The 24,892-nt window shown below is 34.0% G+C and overlaps 3 protein-coding genes across 8 annotated transcripts in view; all 3 read left to right on the top strand.

The window, feature by feature from the left end:
* Nucleotides 1-1,309, top strand: part of LOC105140881 (DEAD-box ATP-dependent RNA helicase 20-like) — a 7,970-nt gene extending 6,661 nt beyond the window's left edge. Inside the window, exons 9-11 of the transcript XR_845263.1 lie at nucleotides 41-191; nucleotides 581-811; nucleotides 906-1,309. The gene's annotated coding sequence lies outside the window, so the exon portion shown is untranslated. The remainder of the gene's footprint in view (nucleotides 1-40; nucleotides 192-580; nucleotides 812-905) is intronic.
* Nucleotides 1,310-8,229: 6,920 nt separating this feature from the next.
* Nucleotides 8,230-16,908, top strand: LOC105140880 (copper amine oxidase 1-like). Its single transcript, XM_011047917.1, has 12 exons — nucleotides 8,230-8,822; nucleotides 11,564-11,676; nucleotides 11,775-12,080; nucleotides 12,638-12,750; nucleotides 12,857-13,187; nucleotides 13,285-13,500; nucleotides 13,578-13,814; nucleotides 14,196-14,381; nucleotides 14,907-15,047; nucleotides 15,412-15,680; nucleotides 16,120-16,201; nucleotides 16,532-16,908. Exons 1-12 carry the CDS (start codon nucleotides 8,618-8,620, stop codon nucleotides 16,664-16,666), a joined length of 2,334 nt encoding a protein of 777 aa, XP_011046219.1. The 5' UTR covers nucleotides 8,230-8,617; the 3' UTR covers nucleotides 16,667-16,908.
* A 648-nt stretch (nucleotides 16,909-17,556) lies between these two features.
* On the top strand, nucleotides 17,557-21,193 carry LOC105140879 (uncharacterized). 6 transcript variants are annotated; one of them, XR_845262.1, is made up of 3 exons: nucleotides 18,220-20,289; nucleotides 20,511-20,574; nucleotides 20,963-21,193. XR_845262.1 is itself a non-coding variant. In XM_011047914.1 (2 exons), exon 2 carries the CDS (start codon nucleotides 18,421-18,423, stop codon nucleotides 20,260-20,262), a length of 1,842 nt encoding a protein of 613 aa, XP_011046216.1. In that variant the 5' UTR covers nucleotides 17,557-18,173; nucleotides 18,264-18,420; the 3' UTR covers nucleotides 20,263-20,477. The 6 variants fall into 6 exon arrangements, 2 of the variants coding, with proteins under 2 accessions (XP_011046216.1, XP_011046217.1); XR_845261.1 differs by having other exon boundaries at nucleotides 20,918-21,193; XR_845260.1 differs by having other exon boundaries at nucleotides 20,690-21,193.
* The last annotated feature ends 3,699 nt before the right edge of the window (nucleotides 21,194-24,892 follow it).

Here is a 24,892-nt window from a genome sequence, read left to right as displayed (position 1 = left end):
TTTGCAGAATTCCCAAATATCGCATAGCTCCAACTAACAGGTGTCTGCATAACATGTTTGCAAGCGATTGTTGCCCATCCACAGATATGGAGCTGGTTTATCTCGGCAGCCGGGTTGACTGACATGTTTATTAAATAGCTGGATATGGAAATAGTGGTGGTGAAGCTGCTCCTTATCCCTGCAAGGTTAAGGTGGGCACATTTGTCTCTTGAATGTGTTATCTTAAATTGATCATTTGGATCTTAGGGGTGCGGGGATAAGGGGGTGTTCATACATTTCTAGAGCCGCGAATCAGGCTAGCATGGTGACAGGCATGCTTATCCTAAGAGGCTCCAGTCCAGATTTTTATTTAGCTACCTTATGTCAAGCTTTGATAGCTTTACTTTGAGAATGAAAATCCTGAAGGCCGAGTAATCTCTTGATCGAGAATCAAACAATGTTTTCATTTTGTTAATTATCTCTAGTAGAATGAGCTATCTTTCATAGCTGAGTTTGTCTTGGGGCGTATAGTCCTTATGTGTATTCAGTGAACTTTATACATCAATTATTTTCACTTAACTTCTACTTTAATTGCTTGTAGATGTGAAGGACATAAAATGTGTGGTCAACTATGATTTTCCTTCCAGCCTTGAGGATTATGTTCACAGGATAGGCCGAACTGGTCGAGCAGGAGCTAGTGGAACTGCCTTAACCTTTTTCACAGAGTCAAATGCAAAATTTGCTAGGGATCTTATTAAAATTCTGCAAGAAGCAGGGCAGATTGTGCCTCCATCGTTATCTGCTATGACTCGGTCAGCTGGTTCTTTTGGAGGTAAATATATGTGGACGTGTTAATCAGGATTGAATGCCAAGTCTATTCAAGGATGATGAATCTCAATTATTTCTCATGTTCATATCTTCTGCAGGTAACTTCCGTTCCAGAGGAAGAGGTGGCTTCAGCAACCGCCGGATGATTTCAGGATCCAATACCGTGCCCCTTGGTGCTGGTAGACCTTGGTAATTTAGCGAACAATTGCAGCTTCTACTGGCATCATCAACAAACAAGCTTTAGTTATGTTAAGAAGACTATCTCTGCGAGTGGGTGCATTCGTATTGAAATGAAGGGTTAAACAATGCTGTAACTAATAAAGTATAGGAATTCGTGTATTGGCAATTCATATTTATGTGATTGTAACTTTAGGTTGGCGTAACTTTTGAGCATAGGTGATTAGGTTCTCTGTTGTGGTTTGCTTAATTCTTGATGTGGTTACTCAAATATCCAAAGCCAATTTAACCGGCAAAGGTATAATAGAGCTTGTGTTTTTGTTAATGGTGAATCTCTTGAAAAACAGGAAAAATGATAAGAGAGAGTGCCCGTTGATACACCGCAAACAATTCTTCAATTAGTCTATGCCGTCCTGCACTTTTCTAATGAATGGTTTCAACACTGTAAATTAATAAATTAATGATTTTCGGCACAACAGAACCATGTAGTGGCTGTTCAGCATGATGTTCTTCGTCGCCTCCAATGCTTTATGTATTCAGGGCACAACTGATCTCTGGTATTTGAGCTTCATGTCTGCAGCAGGGCTTAGGAGGATAGCACCATCATTTTTCTATCGCTTCAAGGAGGTCGAATCCCGTATAATTAATCTAGATGCCTGAAAACATGAGCATCGTCAATGACAGATTTTCTCAGCTTCCAAGCATCATCAATGGCAGATTTTCTCAGCTTCCAATTCGGCAACAATGGTGTCCTCCTCCTCCACATGAAACGCAGTCAAATCTGTACGGTACATACTTCACCCAAGTTTCCATTGCTTGAACGAGGTATTATCTCTCTTTATTTGAGGCAAAAATCACTATGAAAGCCCACCATGATCCCCTTCAATAATAGGATAAGTCACTCCTTATTGCAAAAATAAATAAATAAATAAATAAAATAAAATGTGTGGCAAAAATACTTTAGCAAAAGAGTGATTAACTGGAGATTGAAATAATGAATTGATGTCTTTGTCCTTGACAAATAAAGATTAAATGAATTGACTTTGAAAGGATAAATGGTATTATCATGGAGTTTATTTGTTGTTCTATAATTATAATTGGTAGTAGTATTAATCCGGGTGGATTTGTATATTTTTTTGTGTTTATTTTTTTATCAAAAAATTTAATATTTAATTAATTAAAAATTAAGTTTTATAATTTTTTTTTATATATTTAATATTTATAGTCAAGTGGCCTTCTGCATAAGTTTTGAAAATTAGATTTTAAGATTTTCTTATCAAGTTATCCAATTTTATTACTTAATTTATGATCTATTTTATTTTTAAAAAAATAAAAAGAAAGGAATATTAAATTAAAAAAAAACTATTTATTAATTTTTAGAAGAATTATTTCTGCAAACAAAACATGATTCCTTAGTGATTATGTTTATACTAGCAATACAAGTTTTTTATAACTTTTTTATATTGTTTTTTTCCCACTATTATTTCTTTCTTTTTCCCAACACCACTTACGGTCTTATGACCCCTTGGCCCCACATGATAAAGGCATGGACAATACGCCTGCACCCCCCCTGTGTAGATGGATCGAAATCCTTGTCATAATAAAAGTGTATTTTCTCAACCTTTTATGTGTTTCCCCAGTGTTTTGAACCCGGCCTGACCCGACGGGTCAACTCGGGATCCAGTCGATCTGGAATTGGAACTAGAGCATGTTGATGAAAAAATAGGGTAAGCTGTGATCCGGTCAACTCGGCTGGTTGATTTAGCTGGTTAACCCAATAAAACCCGGTAAAAAACCCGATTAAAACTCGATGACCCAGTCAAAATCTGGAATCAGGTCTTGGATCTCTCCGGCCACCAAACCGGGTCTAAAAACTTTGGTTTCCCCCTTCCTCCATGTCCTTTTCCGTCGTTTTGGGGAGTGGAACTCAATTTCATGAGAGTCATACTAGTCGACCGCATAAAAGTACAAAATCAGAATTAAAAAAAAAAACAATAATCACCTCATGGTAGTTGCCTTTGCAAATTTCCTCTCACAAAACGTGGCTGAAGAGCACAAGTAAAGAATAATTAGGTGATGGTAGTCGTTATTTTTTGAAATATATTTTATTTAAAAATATATTAAAATAATATTTTTTTTATTATTTTAAAATTATTTTTAATATCAATATATTAAAATAATTTAAAAAATACTAAAAAAATATTAATTTAAAATAAATAAAAATATTTTAAAAAAATATTTTTAAAATATAAAAACAAATATGCCGCGCTTTCTTGTCGGTGAGGATATTCTCTAGTAAAGAGTAAGAGAATAGACAAAAGCAAAGACTAATACAATCTATTATTGGTGTGGAAAGGTTACTAATTGAGCTCTTCCTTGACTCCTTGTATAAATGAAGATCATTTCCGTCCATTTTTCCTAGTAACTTCCCTTGAATTTGAGTAATGGATGATGAAATTGTATGACTAATTATACCTACACAAGATATTATTTAGTGTAATTTATACGAAATCTTCTTTACTGAAATGTGTATGACTTTATATGTATATATATTGACTCTAAGGTTTGAGATTTAAAAGCCTAAAAGAAAAAAGAAAAAATTATCATTGAGCAATTATTTTAATTAAAATTGATAATTTATTTCTTGTTAGGTGATCATAATATTAAGTGAAATCTTTTTTTAAATGCGTCTGTCACCTTTTGGCCGTAGAAAAGTAGTTGATCCGATTTCCAGATGACGACTAGCCCTGATGAGGACCTGACTTCAGCATCCCATGAAATAAAACCACTTGTGATTTTGATTTGTTCCATTGCCTCTTCCTGAACCGTCCAAGTTCTGTAAAATATCTTGACAGGGACACCGAGGAGGACGATGACCAGAGATGTAAAGGAGCAAGATAACAAAGGAAGTAGGTGGTATAAGTCTTGAGTGCAGAAAAGACTTTAAAGGAGGAAAAGGTTGATCAGTGTGATTTTCCATGAAATCATTTCTTGCTTATCACAGAGGATGGAGAAAGGATCAAATTTCACCGGAAAAACGCCATAATTGATGGAAACCTTGGAAGCTCTTCCGCCTTTGGGATGGGTTTCCTGAAGAAATATTGCAGTCAGCACACGAAAGCACTTCCAGTAGAAAGGGCGGCAGGCGTCTATATATATATATATATATATATATATATATATATAAAAGGTTATTAATTTATTTTATAAAGATTATCTATTAAAATTTTTTAAAAATATTTATATAGTTATTAATTTAAGACCTATAAATTCATTGAAAATAATTATAAACTGATTTGAATATCTATATTAATCTTAAAAAATATATAATTTATTAATTTTACTTTTTAAAGAGTTATTTATTTCAAATTATATTAAAGCTATATTTTTTATTTTTTATAATTTATTTTAAATATTAACTTATAAAGAAATAATCTGAAAATAATGAAAAGGTTAATTTAAAAACAAAAAAGTATAAAAAACTTTAATGTTTTTTTCAAAAGCGTTTTGTAAATGATAGGACCAATAATGTACATGTGCGTCTGGACGAAATCTAACTAGTTTTTCATGCTTTAAAGGCGACAATATAAAGCAAACAAGATCATCATTTGACTTTCGTAGTTGACATCTGTGGTGTGCAAGCAGCTAGTATTTTACTTTAACTAATAGATATTTGAAACGGTAGCTTCTTTTGCTCAATTGCACTGCGGACTATGACAACACAATTATTTTTGTCCCTTTTTTATCCTTAAGAAATTATATATTTACAAAATCTGATTTTCATGTTCTAATTGTATTTGTGTTAGCATAAAACATCCCGGTAGTAAAATTAAAGGTTAATATAATAATAAAAAAAACTTTAGCTTATAATTTAAAATAATTTAAATGATAAGAACTAGGATTAACATTAAAAAAATATTTTTCTATATTCTCTCTCTAAATTTATGAGTTTTTAAATTAAATATATTTTAAAATCATAACCAATAAAATTTTGTAAATAAAATGGGGTTTGAGGGGGATTTTTGTCAAATTTTCAAAAAATTTCTTAGAATGTTTTGGAATACGGTATAAATTATATTTTAAAAATTTTAATTTTTTTGCTAAAAGTAATTTTTTATATATTTTAGATTGTTTTGATATACTAATATAAAAAATAATTTTAAAAAATAAAAAAATAATTTTAATATATTTTAATATAAAAAATATTTTAAAAAATAACTATAATTATACTTTTTAGCAGCAATTCACAATACCTCATTTTAAAAAATAACTATAATTATATTTTTAGCAGCTATTCACAATACCTGGAAAATTTTTGTAATTTGATCGATTTTTTTATTTACATTTCAACTAGTCTTTCATGTCAAATTCCTTGATTTGATTTGAGAATCTTCACATATTTTCAAGGAAGAAATTGACGTAACTAGGGATATGAGGATAATTAGACGCCTCCATTTATATTGGAGTTAAGAGCTTACAATACCTCAGTAATTGAAGCTGATCGAACATGAACACGCCGCCTTATTAAAGGCCAGTGCTGAAATCTTATGTAAATTAAAAACTCTAAGATGAGAATTTATGTAAATTAAACTGTTAATGAATTTTTTTTTTTAAAAAAATTAATTCTGCGAGAGATGCCTGCAAGAATCACATGTTTAATCATGGGCTTATGCTATCTAGAAATCTCCGCGCAAGATGCACCGACATCGATCACGTGCATCACGAGGAAGGTTTTTCAGCCTTTTATTCTCTCTTTCGTTTTTCAAATAAATACACGTTAAGATATTGCAAGATTGTGTAGACACGTGGCATAATAAAACACATTAATGTTGCCTTTTTTTGTTCATTTATTACTTTAAGAAAAAGATAGGGTACATTTACTCGTGATTAAAAATCTTTGACTTTTTTCTTCTAAGAAAATAAAAGAGGTGTAGAACCGTAATTAGATATAAGGTGAGGGTTTAATTGAAAATATGCCAAAATTCATCGACACCTTTGATCCTCGTTCCAAAAGACATGGGACATGGTAGAGGGAATTGGACATTAATTATTCTTGGGTTTAATTTTTATTTTATTTTAAATAAATAAATAAATTATGAATTATTTATCATTCTGCAAGCCCATGGATGTAAACAGGTTGGTTGCAAGAGTAATTAGTTCTTGGGTTTAATTTTTATTTTATTTTAAATAAATAAATAAATTATGAATTATTTATCATTCTGCAAGCCCATGGATGTAAACAGGTTGGTTGCAAGAGTAATTAGTTCTTGGGTTTAATTTTTATTTTATTTTAAATAAATAAATAAATTATGAATTATTTATTATTCTGCAAGCCCATGGATGTAAACAGGTTGGTTGCAAGAGTAATTAGTTTAGCCTTTAGATTTACAGACCAACGTCCCGACAGTTTGTTTCGCTAATTTTATTTTGAAAAGGCAATTACTCAAATTCAATTGAAAGACAATCACTTCAGATTACTGTTTTTTGTTTGATTCGAACTCAAATTCAATTGAAAGACAGTCACTTCAGAGACTACTCTTTTTGTTTGATTCCACTCATGTGGGATTTTAGTATTACAATACCTATTATTTTTTTAAATATTTTTATTTAAAATATATTTTTTTATTAATAGTATATGTATTATTATAAAAATTAATTAATAAAAAATATTTTCAAATAAAAAAATTATTTTATTTTTCAAGAAAATATTCATCTAAAATTTTGTCATCCTTTTAGTTATGAAAATGTAGTTTTTGTGTAAAATTTTATTTTAACTTTTTAACAGGAGAAAATAGATAAAAAGTCACTAGATTTCACTTGAAGAGAGAGAAAATAATTGGTTGGCACCAATTTTAACAAAAAAAAAAATTGTTTTTAGTTTTAATAAATTTTACTCGATAAAAAAAGTTTCATTTTTTGTGTAAAATTTTATTTTAACTTTTTAATAGGAGAAAATAGATAAAAAGTCACTGGATTTCACTTGAAGTGAGAGAAAATAATTGGTTGGCATCAATTTTAACAACAAAAAAAGTTGTTTTTAGTTTTAACAAATTTCACTTGATAAAAAAAGTTTCATTGAGATGTTCTTTGAATTACATACCCTATCCAAAAAAGTAAATTTAGTCTTAAAAATGTTTTTCAATTTGAGTTGAATATTAATTTCTTAACATGATTTTAGGTTATTTGAAGGTATGAATGTGTTTATTTAGAATTTTTATAATATTTTGTGTTAATTTTGGCAAAAAAAAATATTTTAAAAATAATTTTTAAATTTAAAATCACTCCTTAATTTTTTATTTATCTTTGTGGTGATTGAATTCAGGTTGAGCATTGCATCCTTCACCAAATTCAATAAAAAAAAGGAGGTATAACTACATAGGCCTGGGATGGTAAGCCCACGCATATGGCTTTGTTTTTTTAAGGTATTTTGGGTATTCTAAACTTGCACACTTAACTTTTTTTTTCTTTATAATTTTATTTTATAACATTAAATTTTTATAATTTATTTCATGGATTGTTTTTTTTTTCCAGTTACACCCTTTAGAACTTGAGTGATTAAAAATTGATTTTTTATGATTTGTTTTTTTAGAATTATCATAATCTTATATAAATATTTTGATATTTGGTTGGTATTCAATTTTATAAATACTTTTTTTATTATATAATTGAATAAAAAAATAATTTAATTATTATTTTTATTAAATCTAATAAAATCCACGACTAAAAATATAAGTTTGGTAAGATAAATAAAGTAAAGTGTCATGCTATAATCTTAATATTTGAAAGAAAAAAAAAGTGAACTAATAGATTACTTCTTAAACTCATCAAATAATAAAAGAAAAACAAAAACAAGAAAGAGAACCTAACAAGAAAGAAACACTTCCACTTCTTGTCACATTACTTCTAGCACTACTGCAGAAACAAAAGTCACCGGCCAGCCTCGCTCGTCATGAAGGCCAGGCAGCAGTAAATTTCCTGCAAACATGGCATTTAGGCATGGGCCAAGCATGCGAACAGCCTGAAATTGAAAAAAAAGAAGCAAGTGGGCAATTGATGAGATATTTTAAGATACAGGTCCTTATACGAAAAATATGGAAATATTGTATGTCCTTATCATGCTAATATAAAGGGCAAAAAAATATTTAGTGCAGGACACTATCATACATGTCCATTAGCACAGGCAGAAGGTCCTATCAAAACGCACTTATCCTTGATAAGTTCGCCGAAATTTCCTTTTCACAAAAAAATAAAAAATAAAAAATAAAAAATAAAAAATCAAAATCACCATACTGCTCCCCTCATCTTCTCCAAATTTTTACCCCCCTCTCTGCACGTGTCACGCCACCTTCCCCTTTATATATTAAACCTCCCTCCCTTTCTCCCTCCCATTTCTCTCGCCCTCGAGATCACTCTTGCTTCTTCTTTTTTTTTTTTTGAAATTTATGTATTTTCTTCTCTCTTGATTCCGCTTATTGTTTAAAGGAAGGAACAGAGAGAGAGAGAGAGAGAGAGAGAGAGAGAGTAGCGGTGAGGGGGGATCAGAGGGCGGTAAAGAAGACAAGTAGTGTTGTATGTCAGTGAATTGTAAAGAGATTTATGCGGGTGGAATTGGTGAGCTTGTGAATCCTTTACAATGGCCTCAACTTCGAAAAAAACGACGTCTTCTCCTTCTTGTTGTGACTCTAGTGCTACCACTCCTCCCCTTTCCATTCGCCGCGATGCTGCGACGACGTCGTCTTTGGTGCGGCAAGATTGGACTGATCCTGTTCCCTCCCCTGAGCGCCGCCCCGTCGTCGATTCTCTCCCGAAACCTTCCAGAACCGCCTCCGGTACCAAAAGTATGTAACTCTCTCTCTCTCTCTACCTTTTCTGTTTTTTTAATCATTTATTGCTTTTTAGGATTTTTTTTTGTGATAAATCTATATTAGAGATTCTCGTTTGAGTGACTCCATTATCTCGGGAATGGATCATCATGATATGAATAAAATCACCTAAAATAAATTTATTTTCTTGAGCATGGAATTGTCATATGAATCGCCTGTTTGTTGGTTTTGGATTATTTTATTTTATTTGAAATGACAATGCTCTAAAGATAATCCTAGAGATATAAAGATGTTTATTTATACCCTTTGGGGTGCTGTAGCTAAGGGTCACTGTTTTTTATTATATTAATTACCACATTTTTAGTTGGATTTTGCTTTTTTTGTTCTTGACCAAATCTAATAAAAAAGGAGATAATAAATGCAGGCAAAATCTACACATTTATTGCCTTCCTTTTTATTTTTATTTTTATCGGATTTCATTATTAATGTTGTTTTAATTAAGCTTTTAATAAATTATACAGTAGAACCTTATTAGCTGAAGTGAAGATATCCACTTCATGGATATTCTAAAATAGGCAAAATTCAACAGGAAAAAAATAAAAATAAATAAAAGAGTTGTCATAAGTAAGTACGTAGAAGTTACCTGCAGCCGTACTTTAACAAAGTCCACTGTTTATTGATATTTAAATTAAATTAATTTTTTTTTAATATTGAAATTAAAAATATCATTGATATCACTAATTCATGGTAAATAACCTTAACAAAAAAAAAAAGAATTTTATTGTTTGGAATAAATTTTATCACCAAAAAAAGTCAAGCTTAATTAGGAATTTTAACTAATTCTTAATGAAAAAACCTTGAAATTGCCTTGTGTCCATTTAGCGAATAAGTCATTATAAATAATTTGGTCAAATTTTGCTCTATGCTTTGAAAATTTAGTCAATTTAACTCGGTTCAATTAAGTTGCCTTAAATCTTAATATGAATTTAAATAATAAAAAAATATTAATATTTTTCAGAAAAGAAAGTCTTAAAAAACTCTAGAAAATAAAAAAGTTGAAATTTTTAAAAAAGCTTGAGAAACGAAATTTGATTTTCTGGAAAAAGTTAAATTTCAAAATTCCTTATAAATAAAAAATTGATTTTCTTTTCCAGAAATATTAATTTTTCATTCCTTAAATATATTTGAATTTTTTTTAACTTATTTGAAAAAAATTAATGTTTTTATTCTCGTAAGGATTTTCAAATTGATACAAACATTGAGGTTATTTTGGAGGTTCCCCAGTTCTTTACAAGATAAATATGTATCTAAATAATGCTTCACTGGTGTCCTTTGGGTATTTCATATGGGAAGTTTTGCAATAATTTTTTTGTCCTGATTTTTTCTTCTCATGTTTAATACAAGCTGATTTTGTGGGAATAAAATTAGGATCATAAATTATGTGAGTGCCACTCCATTCCTGCCTTTTTACTATCTTTATCCCCCCTTTCATTTTTAAAACATATAGCTCATTCTGTGACTAGTTTTATCATTTTTAAAACATATAGCTCATTCTGTGCAGATTGCTTATTAGATTAGTTTATTACAAGACATGTGACTAGTTTTTTTTTTTTTTTAAATTTCCATGAAAAACAAAAAAAACTTTGATATTGCTTTTTTTTTTCCCCCATTTATCTATAACTATATATAAAAATACCAAATCTGTTGAGCTTTTGATTTGATTAAAATTACTATCTCATAAAATTAATTATTAATAATTTATTCTTTTTGTTAAATCAATTTATTGCTCTCATTCCTACTATTTAGTTAGTTTGGGTGGTTCATCAAACATAATTGGCAGCTAGATCTATAAATAAAGCTACATAAGGGAAGCTGGAAAGTCTTTATTTTTTGTCAAACTAATAATACATTATTTACAAAGAATAACAGATGCAATTACTTCTATCAAACCAATTTATATGAATAATATAAAAGATATCATATCCTTTTTTTTTTTAATTATTGCAAACATACCACATAGAAAATATTGTGGGAGTTGAAAAAATTCTTTGAACTGAAAATACTAACTTATTAATTGACAAACTAACAGATATAATAGTATTTATTCACTACAAGAAGAAAGAAGCTAAAACTCCAATACTATTCCTCTACATGACAAGTCTCTTTTTATCCTTTTCTCTTTTTGAGATAGATCTTTGCTAGACAGTTAGATCTAGAAAACATCCAAAAGGAAAAAACAATCTCACAGAAACAAAGATTTTTTATGTCTTTAATTTTTTTTCCAAGATATTAATTTTTTTTAACTTTCAACTAATTATTTATCAACTCTTATTCAAGCTTCTAAATATGATAAATATCATTTTATTTTTTGAATTCCTTTTATGTATAATGGATCACTTGTCATTCCATATAAAATTTTGACTAATGGATATGTTAGTTTGACTTGATGAATTATTGTTAATTGATCGAGATTATTAGAGTATTATCCATAACAGTGAGTTAAGTCAAGAATGTTTATTATCAAGATTCGAAGGAAAACAATTTAAGTGTATAATTATCGACAAGGAAAATACCCTATTTGTTCTCATGTGATATCAGAAATTGTCTGATGTTCTTGGATTCATTTTTTCAAGGATTTGAGTATTTTGTGAATCAATGTGTTCTTTCCAGAAGGACCTTTTCGACCAATGATGTTGCAATGTATATGTTTTGTTTGGTTCGGTTGATTTATGTGGTCTTTGTTGTATTATGTTCAGCTGCCATCCCAGTCATGTTAAGGGCTCAGACCAGCCATCCTTTGGATCCTTTGTCTGCCGCTGAAATCTCTGTTGCAGTGGCAACTGTTAGGGCTGCTGGAGCTACTCCTGAGGTTATTACACATGCTATAACTTCTCTTTTTGTAAAAATCCCTTCGAAAATGATATGATAGTTGTTGAACTAGTGAGCTAATTAACATTTTGGTTTTAGCTCAGAGACAGCATGCGCTTCATTGAGGTGGTTCTGCTTGAACCAGATAAACATGTTGTTGCGCTGGCAGATGCATATTTCTTCCCTCCTTTTCAACCATCATTGCTACCTAGAACAAAAGGTGGACCTATAATTCCTATGAAGCTGCCTCCAAGAAGGGCTAGACTTGTTGTTTACAACAAACGGTCAAATGAGACAAGCATATGGATTGTGGAGCTCTCTGAAGTACACGCAGCAACTCGAGGCGGACATCATAGAGGCAAAGTGATTTCATCTCAAGTTGTTCCAGATGTTCAGCCTCCAATGGTTTGTCATGTTTTGCTGGCATTTATTCTATCTGTGTCCACTCTTCATGTTCACTTGGTCTTTGAGCTGCACTCAAGATGAAAGTCGATATTTAGGACTGTTATTATTTTATTGGGCTTTATCTAAGTATGTAATCATGAAAAGGTTGAGAATCTAGAATTATAGACGCTATGTTTATCAATGATGAATCCTGAAAGAACCAGGTGCCTAAAATTTTGGACTCATTATTCTAATTGATGGAAACAAAGTTCCTATGGTATTCCAACATCTAGCTAGCATGGATAACAAGTTATTTTACTGACTTGATTTCCAAATACATTCTTCTGTTGATTTTGTGTGTTATAAGCCTATTTTGCTTCAGTACACATCATATTTAATGGCCCATTGGCCTGGTCTGAAAATGAAACCTGTGTATCTGAGCTGAGCTGACAAGTGAACAATCACTTTTTTAACCTTTAGTAGCTGGTATATTTGAAATGACTTTACAAATACGAGGTATACTTGCATGCTCATTTGTGTTGTTGCTTGTTTAAATATTCTATTTGTTGCAAGTTCAGGATGCTGTAGAATATGCTGAATGTGAAGCTGTTGTCAAAGCCTTTCCTCCATTTAGAGAGGCAATGAAAAAAAGAGGAATTGAAGACATGGAACTTGTGATGGTTGATGCCTGGTATGCTAGAGCTAAGATATGAGTTTTTTCAACATATTATATGTCAAAAAGTTGCTATAGGGTGGTGTGAAGTTATTGATATTTTGTTTTCATATTTATGTTGCAGGTGTGTTGGTTATCACAGTGATGCTGATGCTCCAAGCAGAAGACTTGCTAAACCACTTATATTTTGTAGAACTGAGAGTGAATGCCCAATGGAAAATGGTTATGCACGACCAGTTGAGGGCATCCATGTACTCGTTGATATGCAAAACATGAAGGTGGTTGAATTTGAAGATCACAAACTTGTTCCCTTACCTCTAGCTGATCCATTGAGGAACTATACTCCTGGGGAAACAAGAGGTGGTGTTGATCGAAGTGATGTGAAACCTTTACAAATTATCCAGCTTGAAGGTCCAAGCTTTCGTGTCAGTGGACACTATATAGAATGGCAGAAGGTATATGTCAGAATTATTAAATTTATCTGCTAATTTATCTCTTATTAACTTCAGAAACATTGATGGAGAATCTGATTACATTCTTGCTGGTTGGCAGTGGAATTTTCGCATTGGATTTACTCCTAGGGAGGGCTTGGTTATACATTCTGTTGCCTATGTTGATGGGAGCAGGGGGAGACGACCTGTAGCCCACAGGTTAAGCTTTGTAGAGATGGTTGTGCCTTATGGAGATCCAAATGAACCACATTATCGTAAGAATGCTTTTGATGCAGGAGAAGATGGTCTTGGTAAAAATGCACATTCCCTAAAAAAGGTTTGTGAACTATTATACTTGAGATGCACTAAATCATTATGTTTCTAGTTTTTATCATCATCAAATTACCATTGCAGGGCTGTGATTGTTTGGGCTTTATCAAATACTTTGATGCACACTTTACTAACTTCACTGGAGGTGTCGAAACAATTGAAAATTGTGTATGTTTACATGAAGAGGATCATGGAATTTTATGGAAGCATCAGGATTGGAGGACAGGTTTAGCAGAAGTACGGAGGTCTAGGCGGCTTACGGTGTCCTTTATTTGTACCATTGCTAATTATGAGTATGGATTTTTCTGGCACTTCTATCAGGCAAGTTGAATCCTATACTATTTGTATTCCAATACACATGTATGCTCCCTCAGATGTTGGACTTGTGATCAAGGAGAAGGTGTTCGTTGCAAAATGCATAATTTTATTGTGAAGACTATTTTATGGACCAGTTGAGTTGAATGCACTTTCGTGAACTAGGAGCATATATATTTCTACAACTAAGTTGTTTCATTATTTGCTTTGTGCAGTGCCAATTAACTGTAGGCTTTATCTGTAGACAACTTCCTTTTCATGAGCTACTTGCACCAATTCTCCAAATGTTTATTTAAGCCAAGTGATAGATCGCATTGTGCCTTGTTTGTTGGCTGTACTGTGCAATCTTAAGATTTAGAATGACATGCAAGTTGTTCATTGCTTCAGGATGGAAAGATCGAAGCTGAAGTTAAGCTAACAGGAATCCTTAGCTTAGGAGCATTACAACCTGGGGAAACTCGAAAATATGGTACAACCATTGCCCCGGGTCTCTATGCACCAGTTCATCAACACTTCTTTGTTGCTCGTATGGACATGGCTGTTGATTGCAAATCTGGTGAAGCTTTCAATCAGGTACTATGCATTGAATTTCTGAGCTATATTTGTCCGATTTCAAATTTTCAAGTACTTGGGTAGTGCAGTGCTTGCTGCTATTTGGAAATGGGATTTACTTTTGGTTAAATCTCCATTTCTGGCCTTCACTGTAACCTGGATTTACCTGTAGTCTAGTTCGGATGCTTGCTTGCGTTATGAGAAGGTGGGTTCTATCAGTCAGAGAACAGACTAGGGATTTACTTTTGAAGACCTTCTGAAATTTTAATGAGATATTAGACCAAATAAGGCATGACATTCCTTTGAATTAATAGAAAACCTCATTAATACCAATGCCTTTATGGTCAATCATAAGGATTTCTTTGCCACCATGAGATGGTGCACTTCTTTGCATGCTACATTGTACTGTTCGTTTCTTAATTCCTCATTTCTGATCTGTCAATAAAAAATTGCTGTATGTTTATGGAAAGTTTTACTTTGAAAAACTTATAATCCTTATTTGTAGAATATTAGATGGTTCCATTCACTTATCTTTCCATTTTGTAGGTTGTTGAGGTAAATGTTGAGGTTGAGAAACCCGGGGAGAAGAATGTCCACAATAATGCGTTTTATGCCAAAGAGACACTGCTTCAATCAGAATTGCAAGCAATGCGTGATTGCAATCCCCAAACTGCTCGCCATTGGATTGTGAGACATTCTTTCCCCTGTTGTAGAGCTGCTCTTGCTAAGTGATTGTTAAATACAATTGTTTCTTTCTTGATGGTGGATGTGTTTTTCAGCATATTGTTTACTTCACTGTATTATTGAATCTATTAGATATTACTGGGAACTAAGATTATTCCTCCTGAATTCAATGCTATGAAATGACTGATAGGACCTAAGTGCCAGTGAAAAACAAGGAAATGACTGATAGGACCTAAGTGCCAGTGCTGAAAAAAAACAAGAAAAAAAAAAAGCCTACGATCCAGTGACAGATTCACCTGGAGTTTTTTCAAATCACTTGGATAAAAGATCTTTTAGTTATCCATATCATGCTCTATTTATTCTTCAGGTGAGAAACACTAGAACTGTAAACAGAACTGGACAATTAACGGGCTACAAGCTAGTACCTGGTTCAAATTGTTTGCCATTAGCTGGTCCTGAGGCGAAGTTTTTGAGGCGAGCTGCTTTTTTGAATCACAATCTTTGGGTTACTCCTTATACACATGGAGAGATGTTTCCTGGAGGAGAGTTCCCAAATCAAAACCCACGTGTTGGTGAAGGACTGGCTACATGGGTTAAGCAGAATCGACCATTAGAAGAAACTGATATAGTTCTTTGGTTAGTTGAAAATCTCTCCTTTTCTCTTGTGGGCGCATGTGTCTCTGTATTTATAAATTTATTTCTATCTCAATGAATATGAATTCAGGATTTCCTTTAGTTAACAGTAGTTTGTCTCTGAAGCATTCCCGTGTTCATCTTTTTTTGGATTCATCATTTTATTATTCTGATGACATGGCCTTTCGCATCATGCTATTTGAAAGATCAAAGTGGCAAGATCCATTTGTCATGAATGTACCGGACTGGACCACTAAAAAAGCAGTGATGAATGAACATATTTTATGATCTCGGAAGAGTATTTTTGTTTTCAATAATAATAACCATGAAAGGTTGATAATTTGTCATACCTTTGATTGTTTATTTATTTTTAACAAAACAATTACAAGCTAAGCTTCATGGAAATTCTTCTGTGCGTCATGTATGATTCTGTTTATTACAGGTATGTATTTGGGATCACACATGTTCCTCGGTTGGAAGATTGGCCAGTCATGCCGGTGGAGCGCATCGGTTTTATGCTTATGGTATCTACTTTGCATATACAAGCTCATTTTACCTCCAACGTTCTTGAATGTTTTCTGTTGACGCTCAAGAATATGGTCCTACATTATGAAGCATAATGTTGCTGAAGTTTTGTAGACTTTTTGCAAAAGGCCTCGCAGGTCTAAAACTTAAGTTTGCTCTAATCACATTATTCTTATGATATCTAATCCAATGACTAACATTGGATTAGATATCCAATCATCTTTTAGTGGTGAAAATCTTGGTCCAGTACTGAGTACTCGAATTACATTTCGGTCCTCTACATGCATGTCCTGTATTCATCTCATTCTGCTGATGTTTGTGGAATGCAGCCTCACGGGTTTTTCAACTGCTCCCCTGCTGTGGATGTTCCTCCCAGTGCATGCGAATTGGAGGCTAAAGACAATGATGCTAAAGACAACAGTGTAGCAAAGCCACTTCAAAATGGGGTGCTGGCCAAGCTCTAAGCTAACTACAAAATAGTAGTCTTCCCCATCACCAAAAGAAGTCAAGAACCTCCGGATTTGACGTGGTGCTGAGAAGGAACTGCATGCAGCAAGTGCTAACCAAATGCTAGATTAATGTCTCACTGGTTTTGTGCATCATGAACATCTAGATTGGGTTCTTCTGGTTTGATTTGACATGTTGATATGTTGTGGATTTGAATGCTGATTAATTGGTCTATGCATAAAAAACTTGTTTTCCGTTAGTAGCAGGTTGATGTTACTTTATGTTTTTTAAAAATTATTTTTATCATCAAACAATCTGAAAAAATATATATAAAAAATAATTTTAAATAAATAAGAACTTAATTTTTTTAAAAACATGATTTTAACATATTAAATAATAGCGTTTAATGGTGTTCCTTGGGGACAAGGTCTCCATCAAAGGGTGGCCTCGGAGGGAGGTCCCTGAGGGAAAAAGAAAACATGCAATGGCGATTTTAGAAATCGAGGATGGTACTCTGCCATGCATTAGAAGGATGAACCAGGGAGAAGCACGTGAGGAATAGCAGCAGACATTCTTGACAAATTGTGGTCGCCGGCAGCAAGTCACCTTTGAGTTCGTACCTCATCCAGAAACAATTCTCCCTCATATAAAATAAATAATAAGGACAAACAACATAGAATTTTACTGAATAAAATCACTAATTCGAAGTTTTATTACTCAATTTTTTCTTCAGTAAAAAACCAATATTATAAATTTTCTAAGTTCAAACGAAACTAAAAGATCAATAAAAGAATTTTAAATAGTCTATTATTAAGAATCATAAATTAACTAGGTTAATAAACCAACCAGAGTCCATGCCAGCAGTGATCGAGTCTTAGATTCTGATTTGTGGACCAGGTTATTCAAACCCCAGCATCTCTCGTCATCACTCTCAAGCTCAAGTGGGTCAATAATTTTAGACGCTCCAGCCTGCCTAGTAAATAATGTCCTCTTTCTGCAAAAACCATCGGCTACCTCAGCTCCACGTCCATGTGGAAAAAGAAGAAGTAAAAAGAGAAGCTTCCCATCCTCTACTTTCTCATGCTTGCTTTTCCTGGGTAGTTGTAGTAGTAACCAGGGAGCGCTTCTCACAAAATAGAACAAGGACAAATCTATATTAGTCCCCGAACTATATATAGTTTGTAGATTGAGTTTCGTAACAGCTAATTTTATGCATAGCATCACCCATCAATCTAATCTATCCGAGGATCCACCTCTCCCCGATCTAGCCCTTGAGCTAAGATAAATTAAGTCAGCAAATTGATAGTGCCTTGCGTGTGAGCTGCGCGCGCGCTCAGTGGGAGGGGATTGAGTGCTCAGGAGGAATTAGTTTCAGATCATAAGAACATGTATCATCTCTGATTATTTTAGCAGAAGAAGCCAATTGGGGAAATGGAGATAAGATGGGGGATCCAATCGAAGAAATCAGTAGTTTGAGCCTCAATAGAAGAGCTACGTGTAAATAGAGGTCTCCCATAAAAAGAGGTGAAGCATCCAATTATATATAATTGTTATTTTATTATTATTATTATTATTATTATTATTTTATCATTTGAGTATTCTTCTTTGGTGCAGAGTCACAAGGACAATCAATCCCAAAACCAAACGTTTACTTGATTATTTTATAACTCTTCCAGTTCCACCCAAACTCAAACCCCCAGCTGCTTAGATTTTCCGAATTGATGTCAGTACGAGGTTACAAGAACTAGATTGTCCAATCCAGTTAACAAAAATGTCATCTGCTTCAACCGCTACTGTTACTTCTTCTTCTACAGTACCTCCTCGTGTAGTAGAAGAGAAAACCGTGCAAGAAGAACTCTCTCTTCCAATCTTACTTGCAGATCGTGTCATAAAATCAGCCCAAGAAGCTGAATCTTTAAGGCAAGACTGTTCTGACTTAGCGAAACAAGTTGACATCCTTTCTCAAAAGCTCCGCTCTGCCGTCCGCCTTGCTGTCTCCATCCCTTCCCTCTATGACCGTCCTCTCCGCCGTATCGCCTCCGACATCACCAGGAATCTTGACCGTGCGCTAACACTTGTCCGCAAATGCAAGAAACATAGTGGGGTACTTCGGCAAGTGTTTTCTATTACCACAACTGCTGATTTTCGTAAGGTTTCGAATCTTTTAGAGTCTTCTATTGGTGATATGAAATGGCTGCTTTCGGTTTTTGAGCCTGATGGTGGTGCTCATTTGTCTTTGCCTCCTATTGCTAGTAATGATCCTATTCTTGCTTGGGTCTGGTCTTCTATTTCTGCTGTTCAAAGGGGTCAAGTTAAGGATCGTGTTGATGCCGCCAATCAACTCGCTTCGTTAGCGCGTGATAATGATAGGAATAAGAAGATGATTGTTGAAGAAGGTGGGATTTTGCCTTTGTTGAAGTTGCTCAAGGAGGGTGCTTCTGCGGAGGCACAAATTGCTGCTGCCACTGCACTTTCTAATATTGCAAGTGATAGAGAAAGAGTTAGGTTGATTGTTGATGCACTTGGGATTTCGATGATTGTTGGGGTTTTAGGGGATTCACAAACGAAGGTTCAGATTTCGGTGGCCAATTTGGTGGCGAGAATGGCGGCTTTGGATGATTATGCGCAGGAGGAGTTTATGAGATTGAATGTGACTAGGCCATTGGTGTCTTTGTTGTCTAGTCATTTGGATTTGGAAATAGCGAGTAATAACCCTGTTAAAACTAGTATTCCCTCGCTTATCGAAATGAACAAAAAATTAGCTTATAAGAATTTTAAGGCTAGTTATAATTCGGACAGTAGTAGTCATGGTGGTTCACATAGTAACAAGGAGAGGGAAATGGAGACACCAGAGATGCAGCTTAAGCTTAAGGTTAGTTGTGCAGAGGCACTGTGGAAACTGTCAAGAGGGAGTGTGTCCAATAGTAGGAAGATTACGGAGACAAAAGGCTTGCTTTGCTTAGCGAAGATTGTTGAGAGGGAAAAAGGGGAGCTGCAGTTTAATTGTTTGATGACCATTATGGAGATCACGGCAGTGGCAGAGTATAATGCTGATCTTAGACGTGCAGCTTTCAAGACTAATTTGCCTGCTGCAAAGGCAGTTTTGGATCAGCTTTTAAGAGTAATTCAAGAGGAAAGTGATCCACAGTTGCAGATTCCTGCTATTAGGTCAATTGGTTGCTTGGCTCGAACATTTCCTGCGAGGGAAACTCGAATAATGGCGCCTTTGGTTTCTCATCTTGGTAATAGGAATGTGGAAGTCGCTACAGAAGCTGCTATTGCCTTGGGGAAATTCGCATGTCCGGAAAATTTCAATTGTTCCGAGCATTCGAAAGCAATTATAGAGTTCGATGGGGTTCCCCCTTTAATGAAATTGCTACGGTCTGGTGATCAGCCTCAACTGCAGGGGCTTGTATTATTATGTTACCTCGCATTGAGTGCTGGGAACAGTAAGGCTCTTGAGCAAGCACGCGCTTTGAATACTCTTGAGGGGACAGCTCGTTCTGTTTTAGCTCAACATCCTGAATTTAAGGATTTGTTTGCCAAGGCCATACACCACCTCACTCTTTATCAGGCTGGAGCTCCTCTCAATAGACAATCTTTGGCACCATAATGACTATTGCCAAAACTTTTCATCCTTGTGAGTGTTGTAATATACATTACACTAGATTCTTTCTGATAATTGGAGAAAACTTGGTGATTGGGACATGATTGTTGAACAAGATTCAATGCATGCTTGATAAATGCATTGGATTTCAGTTCCGCCTAATTTAACAAGGTTTTCTTGCTGTAATGTTGAATTATAGCCAAGCTTTTGTTTGTTCTGCAGTTTGAATATTTATTTTCAACCTTGCTTTACAGCTTTGAAGTTGCCCCCGCATTAGGGTCGGTTTTTGTTTATGACTGGCAATTTAATAAGCTTGAGGTAAGCGACCTTTGTTTGAGTTGTCCAGAATTGTGGTTGCCACTTCCAAAAGATTTCTGCCTAGGTGTTTATTGCTTTCTGCTAGACAGTAACTTGGAGATTTCTACTTCCCTAGTTTCCACCTTTGTTTGAGTTTTCTGTGGGATTGCTATTCTGCTGTCCTATCCAATTGCCGCAACCCAAACACATCCTAAGGATGCATGCTATTCTGTTGGTAATGTTATGGTCTCTGATCCTTTTGAGGAACTGAATTCTTTCCTCTTCTATTTGAATAGATTTTGTTCAGAGTTGTGGTTTACCATGTTTTTTTTAAAAAAGGGGATTTCTTCTGTCTGTTGGCCAGGCTCTAATGTGTGGAATTGTATTGTTATGCTACCTGACATTAAAGGTTGGTAATAGCGAGGCTCTTGAGCAATTGTGGACTTCAAATTCTCTTAAGAGGGGACAGCTCGTTCTGCAGCTCAACAAACATGATCACCTTACTCTTCATTAGGCTGGAGCTCATGCCATAGACGGCCTTTTGCAACATAATGAATTTGACTGTTTTTACAGTCAAAACCATTCATTCTTGTCAGTGTTGTTATTGTGTATGCTAGACTGGATTCATAATTGTTCAGCAGGATGGATTGCCAAGTTTTTATTTTTTCTTCTGTGTTTTTTGCCCATGTTGTTCTCTCTTTGCAGCCAACGACCTTGTCTTGAAGCTCTGAAGATGCCCCTAGCTACAAGCATGAGGTAAAAATCTTAGCTATAGATTTCGTTCAGAGTTGTTTCCGAGGGAGGCTCATAACATCTTGAATATAGTTAGTGATTTTATGGTCGCATTATTATTAGGATGAACATATGTAATACTAGCTTATCATGTCAGTAAACAGTACCATACATGTCTTCATTCTTTTTTAGAAACTTGCAGCATTCCTTTTGAATTAACAATTATAAACACAGATCCTGTTAATCCGTGTCCAGATAACTGTTATAGAAATTGTATCTTCAGACATTTTATGGGTTAAAACTAGCCTTTATCAGGATGATCAGACATTGCCAACAAAGAATTATTCTGTGTTATGTTTTGAGTTCTCTGTGCTTGCTTAGAAAGAATACTATCATTATTTATGCCATGCAAAGTCTGAGGTGGTTTTTTGTTTCCATGTTTTGCCCTTGCTCTGGAGGTTTTTCATCTGATCAGATAATGTTTTGAGAAGATCTGATTAAGTAATTGATTACCCGTTTTTCTTTATCGTTTTTGGGTTTTTTAGTAGAAGACTCAAACTGAATTTATGAGAAATGGGGGATAAAACATGATATTCTTCTTTTGAACATACAAGTATTTGAGCCGTTCCTCATTTCCAAGGCATATTAACTTGTTGCAGCAAGTATTTGTCGATTGGAATTTTTTTTACCCCTTGGAATTGTGATTTTCCCCACTAGTAGCTATGGTAACGTCCACGATTCTATGCCACTACCAGACCAAAATGCAGTAAAAAAAAGACAGTGGGTTCTAGGGAGGCTACAATTTAACATGTAGAGTAAACACGTGCACAGTGATTTTCAATCACACAAATTTCTGATGGATCTTACCAAAAACCTGCAGAATCTTAAGTGAACTATGTTGGGGAGAAGCTAGCCCTGTTTTTTTATTGCTTGCTTAGAAAGAAAAAGATAGGCTTATAAGAAAAAGCTATTCAAGCGGATGTAGTTGTATTGATTATATTCAACATATATATATATATATATATATATATATATATATATATATATATATATATATATATATATATATATATATATATATATATATATATATATATATATATATATAGAATACATTACGGGTCTCTTATAAATCAGACACTAAGAAGAAATGATAACTAATTAAATGCAGATCTATACAAAATATTTTAACATGTTTTTTTTAATTATCTCAAGAGATAGTTTTTTTATTTATATCAAAATACTTTCAATATAATCTCCAAGACTCTCCCTCAAGTTGGAGAGTGAATATCAATAACTCCCAACTTGGATATGAGCTGTTTGAACTTCTCTTTTCGTAATGATTTTGTAAACATATTTGCTAATTGTTGTGAAGAAATCACATATCGAGTAACAACTTCACCTTGTAAAATTTTATCTTGAATAAAATGGCAATCCATTTCAATTAGCCGAGTTCTCTCATAAAACACAAGATTTTTTGTAACATGTAAGGTGGCTTGATTATTACAATCAAGAGTAACAGGATTTGAAATTAGCATATGCAAATTTATTAATAAATGTCTTAACCAAGTAAGCTCATAACATGTACTTGTCATTGCTATGTATTCAGCTTCTGCACTTGATAAAGAAACTATCTTTTGCCTCTTGGTTCTCCATGGAATTAAGGAATTTCCAATGAATACACAAGACCCAGTAGTGGAACGACAAATGACAAGACAACCTGCCAATCAGAGTCACAAAATGCCTTTAAGTGTAATGGGTTATTTGAATGAAGAAGCAAACCTTGACCAAAAGCTGATTTTAAATAGCGAACAACTCGAAGAGCAGCAACCATATGAGTTTGATATGGTTCATGTATAAATCGGCTGAGAATGTGAACTGAATATGTGATATTAGGTCTAGTGATGGTTAAGTAAATCAATTAACCAACTAGACGCTAATATATACAAGGATCTTTGAGCAATTCTCCTGTATTTGAAAGTCTGCATTCTTCCATAGAAAATTCAACCAATTTAGCACCCAGGTATCCACTGTCTTTGATAATTTTCAAAGTATATTTGCGCTAGGAAATGTAAATGCCTTTCTTGGAACGGACTATTTCAATGCTTAATAAGAATTTCTGATCACCAAGGTCTTTGATGCGGAAACGAGTATGAAGGAATTGCTTTAAACCTTTGATAGATTCAATGTTATTTCCGGTTATCAAAATGTCATCCACATAGATCAATAGGATAGTAAGAGATGTACTGTCTTTTTTTATGAACAAGGAATAGTCGGCTTTTCACTGCAAAAACCCAGCAACAAGAACAACTTCTATGAACTTAGAAAACCATTGTCGAGAGGCTTGTTTAAGGCCATTAGTGACTTGTGAAGGCGACACACAATTTTCTCCTCCTAGAGAAGGAGACATACATATTTCTTCTAACAAATCACCATTTAAGAAAGCATTATTGATGTCTAATTGATGTAAAGGCCAGTTCAGATTGGCAGCAACAACAATGAGGCAGTGGATAGTGACCATTTTTGCAATGGGAGAAAAGGTATCATGATAATCAATTCTAGCAGTCTGTGTGAAACCCCGAACAACAAGAAGAGATTTATAGTGCTTAACAGACCCATCAACCTTGCGCATGATGCGATAAACCCATTCACAACTGATTGGGTGTTTACCAAGGGGCAAAGCAACGAGACTCCATATTTGATTTTCAATAAGAGCTTGAAGCTTATAATTTATAGCTTCCTACCATTTAGGATCAGTTATAGCAATGTCATATGAAGGGGGTTCCTTATCACTACTAATATTGGCAACATAACAGAGATGTGAAGAAGAATACCAATTATAAGAGATAAAATGATAGAAAGGATATTCCGTACCTGCGTAGATATAGACTAGGCCGAGAACAATTGGTGTAGAGGTAGAATCACGTGTGAGCAAACATAATCCTTCAGGTGGACATTTGCTTCTCGAGTGTGTTGAGAACAACAAAATGGCTGATCAAGAATAAGCAAAATAGGGTCAAGAAGGACAAGGTCATTGTGCTGAACAATTGGTTGTTGTGCAGCCGATGGAATTAATGGAGTAGAGGAAGGTAACTCAGGAAGATAGGGTACTGAGTCGGTTGTTACGGGTGAAGAGGACATGGGGGGATCAAAAAGGTCAATGATGGCTGATGAGGGAGGAAGATGGAAAAAAGAATTAGACATAATAGGAAAAGAAATGGGTTGGGCTAGTGGATTGTGTGCTGAATGATAAAAAGTATCCTCAAGAAAGACCATATCCCGATTGGTGAAATTTTTTTGAGTTGCAACAACGTAAAGTATGTAAGCCTTTTGTCTTATAGGGTACCAAGAAAAATGTATGAAACGGGGAGAAAATTTAGAGGATGGATTGACTATGGTTGCAAAAGCAACACAACTAAAAACTCGCATACGAGAATAATTAGGAAGTTTGTTGTAAAGAATCTTCAAGGGTGTTTTTATGTGAAGCAATAAAGTAGGAAGGTGATTAATTATATGGACGAAAGTAAGAATACATTCTCCCCAGAAAGTAATGGGTAAATGAGATTTAAAGCGAAGAGCACGAGTAGTGTCAAGGATGTGTTTGTTT

Source organism: Populus euphratica, unplaced genomic scaffold, assembly GCF_000495115.2.
Source record: "Populus euphratica unplaced genomic scaffold, PopEup_1.0 scaffold145.1, whole genome shotgun sequence".
Classification (NCBI taxonomy): Eukaryota; Viridiplantae; Streptophyta; class Magnoliopsida; order Malpighiales; family Salicaceae; genus Populus; species Populus euphratica.
This window is presented reverse-complemented; position numbering and strand designations above follow the sequence as displayed.

What these genes read in the sequence shown, in the direction of transcription:
- LOC105140880 (XM_011047917.1), top strand. Translation starts at nt 8,618, where the DNA reads ATGGCCTCAACTTCGAAAAAAACGACGTCTTCTCCTTCTTGTTGTGAC. An exon ending in CTGCTGGAGCTACTCCTGAG is followed by an intron (nt 11,677 to 11,774) that starts GTTATTACACAT and finishes TTTTGGTTTTAG; the next exon opens with CTCAGAGACAGCATGCGCTT. An exon ending in CAGATGTTCAGCCTCCAATG is followed by an intron (nt 12,081 to 12,637) that starts GTTTGTCATGTT and finishes TTGCAAGTTCAG; the next exon opens with GATGCTGTAGAATATGCTGA.
- LOC105140879 (XM_011047915.1), top strand. Translation starts at nt 18,421, where the DNA reads ATGTCATCTGCTTCAACCGCTACTGTTACTTCTTCTTCTACAGTACCT.